This window comes from Lytechinus pictus, chromosome 11 (assembly GCF_037042905.1).
Source record: "Lytechinus pictus isolate F3 Inbred chromosome 11, Lp3.0, whole genome shotgun sequence".
Taxonomy (NCBI): Eukaryota; Metazoa; Echinodermata; class Echinoidea; order Temnopleuroida; family Toxopneustidae; genus Lytechinus; species Lytechinus pictus.
The window spans coordinates 4,477,014-4,485,453 of record NC_087255.1 but is presented as its reverse complement, the minus strand read 5'-3'; the positions used below and the strand labels follow the sequence as shown (position 1 = coordinate 4,485,453).

Genomic DNA, 8,440 nt, shown 5'->3' with positions numbered 1-8,440 from the left:
TGCCTGCATAGAGACCAAACTCACATGAAGCAAATTGCTAGCTTACAAGTTGTTTACATCCCAAGGAAATTTTTTTTTTTCTTTTATATACCTGCATGACAGTAAATTCGATAAATTGGAATAAATACTTTAAGGATATTTTAGTTTATGGAATACACACTGATGTTGCAGCCAAGAAACGGCGGATGGCGCATGGTGCATTTACTTCTGAACTTTCAAGAGTTAATTTTTTTTTCAAATAAGTTTGAAATCAATTCCATTTGACGACAAAAGATTTTCTTGGAAGGGGTACATGTAAGGCTTGATTTATCTTTATTTTCTTTAATCTCAGAAAATTCAATTCCTACCTAAAGGATGAGTGGAAAAAATATTTCAAGTTCATGCAGAAAGAGACCTACGGTCCTAAAATTCCTTTAAAAAAATGATAAAAAGGGATATTTTCTTACTATGTTTACAAATAAAATAGAAAAAGTAGTCTATTTTTAACTCAGAGACAATTTTTTTGCTATTTTTACAGGTGAAATAGAATATTTTTATCGATTTTAAAATGGATACTATATTTTTCAATAATGAAAAAATATATGCACGAAATGCAGTTAGCTGCGCACTGCAAGTGCAACCGCCAATATATTTGAAAAAGCTTTGAGCAGCTGAAGCGAAGGAGGCCGTCAATATTTCAACAACTAACAGAACACGGGTCATATTCGGACAACGACTTCAAAGACATTCGCAGTAGGCTAAACAGTTAAGTTAAATACCATAACCATTTCTATGATTTTCTTTTCGTAGTTTGTTGAATAGCGCGGCATGCACTAGAGGTCTAGGCCTGCTTCAGATTTCTTTGTACTGCCACTGCCTTGTTCCGATCCCGGCAGTGGGCCGGGGGCGGCTGGCTATGGCGGCAGGATGTGCGTGCACTCCACTGTCACTGACCGGCCGGTGCATAAGTACCTCGCACCAATCGAGTGATAATAGCCATGTAAAATGTTTTACAAAAAATATCTGAATATGAGTGATCTGTTAGGGTTAAGGTGTGTAAACTGTATTGTCTATGTATCATAAAGAAAATTAAAATAATAAAATGATCCAAGGGGTCAGCACTTCTGTCTTTCAGGAACCTGCGTGAAGACCTACATGTACCTGGGGGCCATTTCATAAAGCTGTTCGTGAGATAAGAGAGACTTTAAGAACGGCTGGTGATCCTTTCTTGTGGTAAATGATGTTCACCATTATATATTCATTGGTGATTATTTAGCGTATAAGAAAGGTTCAACAGTCGTTCTTAAAGTCGCTCTTAACTTACGAACAGCTTTATGAAACACCTACCAGGGCGCCAAAGAGACGAAGGTTGAAGAAGTCCTATGGGACTTTCCCAAGCGAATTCCATATCTTCCAGGAGGGAGGAAATGGAAGGTAAATTCCTTTTAATTTTTTTGTACTCTTTTTTTATTTATTATTATGCAAATTTTCATCAAAATACATAAATATGTTGCAAGATAATACCAGATCAATTTACTATTTCAAAGGGCATTCTACCTTTTTTGACTGATTGTTGCTTGGACATTAAAGTGATTGGTTAACATTGGTTTGACTTTTTAAAAATCTGAGCTAGAAGGTCACACTTGTCACCTGTGTCTGTGATATGTTACAGAAATGAAGCCCAGAAAAAATTGCGTTCGAAAATAATTATTTAGTGCTTCAAAAATTGAAATATAAAGTGACCGAAAACACCATCTTAATTTCATCCCATACACTAATGTGTACTATTTAGGCGTCTATAAGACGCCTATTTACAAAATCGGGGTTTGCCTTGTAGTTTTAGCTTTTCATTCTCAATAATGGTTGTTTTCAGGGTTTATTAGTTCTAATACATGCACTTGTACACATGTTTCATCTTGGTTTGAGAATGTTTTAAATCGGCTGCTCACAAAGTTAAACAATACCTTTAACCCTAATCACATTGGGCTTTTTTGATCCAGTGAATCCACAAGAAGGCACAATGTGCCCCTCCCCCCCCCCCCCATGGGATTAGGGTAAAAAAAATCTGTATTTCAAAGTTATCTTTTGATTGAATGAGTGAAAATTCTGTAGTTATTTGTATGTGCCCTTTGAAAGGGATTGACCCAATATTCAGCCCAAATTATCTGTAAAACAATATTGTACATAAAGCAGATCATTAGTCCAGTTTTGCCCTCGTTGATAGGGTGGCCGGATTCACCTCACTGCCACCCTAGCTTTTCAAGACATAAGTTTTTAGGCATTGGTCTCGAGACTTAATATTTTTGGACAGGCAATAATATTTACTTATGTGCAGATACAATTTTGGTTCATAATTTTCATTATGCCATTTTCTCACCAAATGAGCTTGTATGTATAGGCGTTGTTTTTAAGGAGGGGGGTTATCATACCCCTAGTTTTTTATGGTAAAATTGAAATGAACATTTCATTCATAAATAAATGTTTGCTCTGATTTGCAGATAGCTGATAACGTTGAGACTGGAGTTCCAGCTGTCGCTGCCGAAGTCGTTGCTGCAGATGCTGCAGTTGCAGATGCTACTGAAGTCGAGGAGGGTGGTGCCATGGAGAATTGAAAAAGATAAACGCTTATAACATCTGTTCTTGATTCACCTTGTAGTTACATACTGGCTTCTGATAAAACTCAATTATAGTACAGTTTTCAGGCCCTTCACTCATTTTGAAGACACCCACGCGAAGATGTCCTAGTTCGCCATACAACACCATTTTTAGACTGGGGGGGGGGGGGACAATGCCTTATAATCCCCCAATTCCTACCTATCTACTTCTTTGGAAAGCTCATAATCTCTTCCCTTAGAAAATTTATATTAGAAAGTACTGGGGGTAGAGATCTTTGCCAAATTATTCATATTCTTTGTTTCTACAGCTTCTACCCCTAAATACAAATAGGACTATTGTGCAAGATCCATATTCGTCTGTTCATACTCGATATTGCTCAGACCTACATATCAATCCATCAATCCAACAGGTACTGGATGAACCGGATAAGATCAACGAGGACTTTCCCCTCAACCAACCCTCAGACATGACAGTGGACTTTAACTTGGACACGGACTCATTACTTACCATTCTTAATACATGTAGCTACGACAGCAACCCGGTTCACATCTGAACAATGTGCGACACAAGCTAAAATCTTGCACAAACCGCTCCATCAAATTTGATTGACAGTATCAATATTTATCACCCAATGATCAGAGAAATACACAGATTAAATGCCAATGAAAGGAATAGCAGCCCTGTCATTTCTGCTACACGTGTGTTTGTGAACTTAATGCAAAGTAAATGCATGGGTCGGGTAATCTATGGTCTTCCTGGAGTGTGAATGCATTGTGTTTAAGCCTTATCCTTTACTTCTACCCACAAGGGTCAACGTGTTCATTCATAAATTTGCCCTGTATTCTTAAATAATATTCTGCTTCTACATAGCTCTAAATACATTTCAATGACGTCTCTATTACAGCACTTTATACATAAATCATTTTCCCCAGTCATTGGAATCCGACTTGCATTGCACACAATGTACGTACTTTCTCGGCTTCCTTGTGAGTGTTTCAACACTCTGATGTAAGGTCTACAAGGAGTTACTAAGAATTGAAATGAATTCGAGGCCATCTAGGATGATCACTTTGCACAAATTATTCTGGACATACTTTCTTTAAAATCAACAGTTATAAATAGGCACCGGGCAGTGTGTGGATGGTAAAATGATCTCTACACAAAACTCACATTTGATATCAATTCAAAATAAAAATTTTGAACAAAACTGGTTGGCTATTGTTTCTCAACATCGTTGCTCTTGTTCCATTGCAAATTTGAATTATATATACATGCATCACCACCAAGAACCTACAACATTTGAATTTCAAAGACATTTCTTACAATGGTGATTTTCTTTTAGAATGACGATGGTACCATCACATGGCCATGTTAACCAAGATACTTTGGACTGTATTTATCGAGAGCATATTTTTAACTGAAATTTTTAAAAAAAATGAAAAAAAATTATGTTATGGTTGAGAAAATTCAAAGTGAGCATAATTGGAAACACCTGCATCAACTTTTGCATGAAATGATCCGTGAGTGCCTGTCAGCACAGGTTCAGTAACAACAGAGCTGACAAGCTAGCAATGGCTATGACTGCACCTCAAGGAACAGTTCATGTACATAACACTGTATACCTGTTAACACTTTTAAATCATCCAATGGCATTTCAGGTAGCATCAGTGATGACTGCACATTGAACATTTCATGTCTTCTCTTACACTCCAAACCTGTTAGCGTTCTTAGATCATCCAGAGGCCTTTCTCGAAAGCATAGAACCTTACGAAGGTGCTTGATCCCCATCAGAATTCATCGTCATCTCCAAGCTCCAGGTACTCGTCGTACGCCTGGCGATTGCAGCCTCCCTCCGGCGTGAAGACGTACTTGTGGAATGTTCCATCGATGCAGACGGCAATGACGGATGACTGGGGACCAAAGGCGCATATGCAGGCGCATTCTGCTGGGACGGTGAAGTTTGTGAGCCCCCACTGGGATTCTGCGTAGGGTCCTAAAAGACCAACTTTGGCAAGCCTGAATAGGAGGCAAAGAATGTGAAATCAATGCACTGTATTACAAAGGGAAATCTATTTCAAGACAAAAATGCAAATGCAGACAATGGGCTCTAAGTCTGTATCAGCAATCAAATGAAGTACTCTATTAACAATCAAATGAAGAATTGTATTAACATTCAAATGAAAAATTGTTGGGAAAGTACATTTTGAAAATGTAAAAATGTGGGGAATGGGCTCTTCATCTAAACTAGCAATTGGTTTCGTATAGTATAGTTTATTTAAACAAAATCAAACACAAAAAAGTGGTAGAATGCATAAAATAGAACTCAGAATGATGGGTTTGGGACCCCAGTGAAGAACAGCTTGTCAACGCGCCGCTTAATTTAACATAGTGAAGAGCATATTTTAATACAATGAGAATAAATTTAAAAAAAACAAATGATGTAGTCAGATAAAAAGGGAATTATTATGGAACTTACGATGACCGTCTGTTCAATGATGTATCTTTTAAAGCAAAGATGTGAACTGTTCCCTTGTCGCTTGATGCACAGAGATAGGCAGAATCATTGCTGAAATTTATACTGCAGAAGGAGAAATGAAAGAGAGATACCCATTGGTTACTTAAGTGAGCACTGGAACCTATTGCAAATACATGTAGAGTTGCATTTACATGTAAACACAAAAGCAAAGTCCCAGGTGCACTTATTCTGATTGTTAAAAACAGATTCAAATAATGCTTACATTTCTCAAATTTTATTGATATAACTTCAACATATATTACACACATACCGCCTTCCATAGCAATGGCATCATCAACGATAGACTTTGTGCATGTTTGATTACAGAGTCAAAAGTCTAACAGACAGCCTATAAAATGTCTTCATTTAATGAAAACATGGAAATTCAAGCATCATATTCAATAAACAAAACTTTGTTATTCCTTGGTAATCGTCTTTGATTGCAGATCTAGGACCTGTGGCACAATTTCTTTGTGAAATTCAGCCACCATTCTCCAAATGATTTTTTTTTGTAGCCTTGGTTCAGAATGATCAATTCATGTATGTAAAGTTTTAAAACAGAATAAAATAGAACCTATTAACCCTAACTAGAGCGGGCTTTTTTGGCTGTTCTGTGGCCAAAGGGGGGGTTGATTCAACCCCCCCATGAGATCTCGGCCGCCGATCACGCGAGCGCCGCAAAAATTTGCACGCTGGTAGTGTGCGATGTAATCTACAAGGCTGTATGGTAAAATTTTCCAAAATAACGAGATTTTTTTTAATATGAATTAATTATGCTAATTTATGCATAAATCGTACTTTTTGCTCTAATTCACTGAATAAAGCTCCTAGAATGCTTATTTTTGGTAAAAAATATTTTTTGTAGCATTCTTAACAATCGCAATTGAAAAAAACTTCGGTTTGGAAATCAATTTCTTATGTATTTTATTGTTTTATGAATTTCTTATGTATTTCTTAGTTTTTCAACCTTTTGTTTTTCTTCATTTTTTCACCAGATTTATTGCACAACGTTTTTGAAGCATAATTATGCAAAAATCAATTGATTTTAGCTGTTTAAAGCAAAAATAATCATATCTTTATGAATAAATTTGCATTGACTTTGTACACAAAATCACGTTTTGGAACAATTTTTGGTCTGACATGCACTTACGAAATGTTGCGTAATTTCGGAACCGCGTACCCGGGCGTCGCAAATTTGGTCTCAAAAGATGCGCGAGACTGGTAAGTATAAACTCTGTAAGTGGCCCGGTCAAAAAATTTCGTGCGGCGAAATGATCGCAGAAAATGTTGAGGGGGGGGTTGATTCAACCCCCCCCCCCGGTCAGTTTAGGGTTAAAGCTTTACAATGATAAAACTTATGCCAATCATATTTATGATAAAGTTAATAAAGCATTGATATTTCTCAGATTCATTTTTTTCTAGGAAAAGCTGCATATCATTATTTTTCAGGTAGCTTGTGATATTTACTTACCAGTATAATGTAGCGGGGTCCGAACCTCTACGAAGCTCAATGACTAGACGTTTGCTGTGCGTGTCAAACACTCGAATAAGAGTACCCTGTAACAAATATCAGAAAGAGCTCTTACATTACTTTTTTCACCAATCATGTTGGTCAATAAAAAATTTCAAAGCATGTTTGCTATTTCACATCAAGAACAATTCCAAATAATGTGTGAGTAAAAAAAAACTTGACACCTGAGAAATCCCAAATTTAAGGAAAAATATGTCATGAATACATAATTATTATATATGGCCTGAAAGAACATATATTCTCCCAAGTAATTTCATAACATATCTATGTGATATGTGTTAAGGAGGAAAATTTTGCAGTGACGTATATGCATAATTGTAATGACTGAATCCAGATGTCAATGATGTAATAATCCTACAGTGGTTGCATTAAAATCCATTTCAAAACACCTTTTAGTAATTTACATTATAATTATTTGATAAACACATTTTAGTAGCAATTCTCAAGTTAATTTCATTAAAAAGGGAGTAGCAATTATGTTTACTAACTCATGTAGGATTATGACATCAAGTTGCATGTCAAAGCCCTTTTTCATAATCTTAACTCTTGTCCTTCCTCTCTCTTTATCTCTCAACCATGCTACATGTACGTCATCATCTTGGGTGTGCACTATTTGGTGGATGCTTGAAACTTATGATCAACTCCAAATCAAGCGTATGTCCAAAATCAAGTCTTTTGATCAAATAATATATTTGCAAATATCAGTTGCAAATTTACAAGTGATAGACTAATTCAACAGTGCAAATATATTTCAACTTCTTGTTTAAAGGACAAGTCCATCCCAACAAAAAGTTCTTTTGAATAAAAAGAGAAAATCTAACAAGCACAACACTGAAAATTTCATCAAAATCAGATGTAAAAAAAAGAAAGTTAGGACATTCTAAAATTTCGCTTAATTTCACAAAACAGTTATATGCACATCCTGGTCTGTATGCAAATAAGGGGACTGATGACATCATCCACTCACTATTTCTTTTGTATTTTACTACATGAAATATTCTCATTTTTCCCTCATTGTCATGTGAAAAAAAGTTTTATTCCTCTCTGAACATGTGGAATTACCATTATTAAAACATTTTATGGTTCAGTCAAGTTGGTCCATATTGTCAAATTTGTAAAAATTGAAATATTGTATATTTCAAACAATAATAAAACAGAAGAAATAGTGACTGAGGGACATCATCTACTCTCATTTGCATGTCACTGGCTTGTTCATATAAATATTTTGTCAAAAAATAAGCGAAACTTTAAAATGTCATACTTGTCTAATTTTACATCCAATTTTGATGAAATTTTCAGTGACATACCTGTTGGATTTTTCTATAAAATCAACATTTTTGTGGGGTGGACTTTGACCTTAGAAAAAGCAGATTAGAAACTAAGTGCAAGTTTGCAATTAATTTCAAGATTTAGGATTGATTTTGAAAACAAAACTTGACTTTCAATTGATTTCTAGTTTCTTTCAATACTCCATTAGTCTTGATTTGCAATTCATCATACGTTTCTTGCAACGCCCTATTATCCCTAAATGCCTATTTTTCCTTCCTGGCGAGCAATGCCATACCTTTGTAGATGCAGTAGCAACAAGGCCGCCCTCTTGGTTGATTGCTATACAGTGAATATCACCCTGGTGTGCGTTGATGGTGACTGGAGCAGACGACTTTCCTGGCTGTGCCTGGGAGAGGTCAACTAGCTGGACGCTGCCTGACTTGTGGCCCGGGAAGACGATCAACGGGTGATCTGATGTGGGACATGCTTCTAATATACCTGTGTATAATAATAATTGTACATTTATATTG

At 36.1% G+C, this 8,440-nt stretch overlaps 1 protein-coding gene across 5 annotated transcripts in view; it reads right to left on the bottom strand.

Moving 5' to 3' along the window:
* Window positions 1–476: 476 nt before the first annotated feature.
* The window catches only part of LOC129270716 (WD repeat domain phosphoinositide-interacting protein 4-like), a 28,897-nt gene continuing 20,933 nt past the window's right edge, over window positions 477–8,440 (bottom strand). For 3 of the 5 annotated variants that reach the window (XM_064106458.1, XM_064106459.1, XM_064106460.1), the window contains 4 exons: window positions 8,206–8,408; window positions 6,582–6,667; window positions 5,072–5,173; window positions 477–4,611 (listed from right to left, as the gene is read on the bottom strand). In XM_064106458.1, the coding sequence (XP_063962528.1) occupies window positions 4,383–4,611; window positions 5,072–5,173; window positions 6,582–6,667; window positions 8,206–8,408 (620 nt within the window). In that variant the 3' untranslated portion in view covers window positions 477–4,382. The remainder of the gene's footprint in view (window positions 4,612–5,071; window positions 5,174–6,581; window positions 6,668–8,205; window positions 8,409–8,440) is intronic. The other 2 variants (XR_010295073.1, XR_010295074.1) reach the window with 2 other exon arrangements.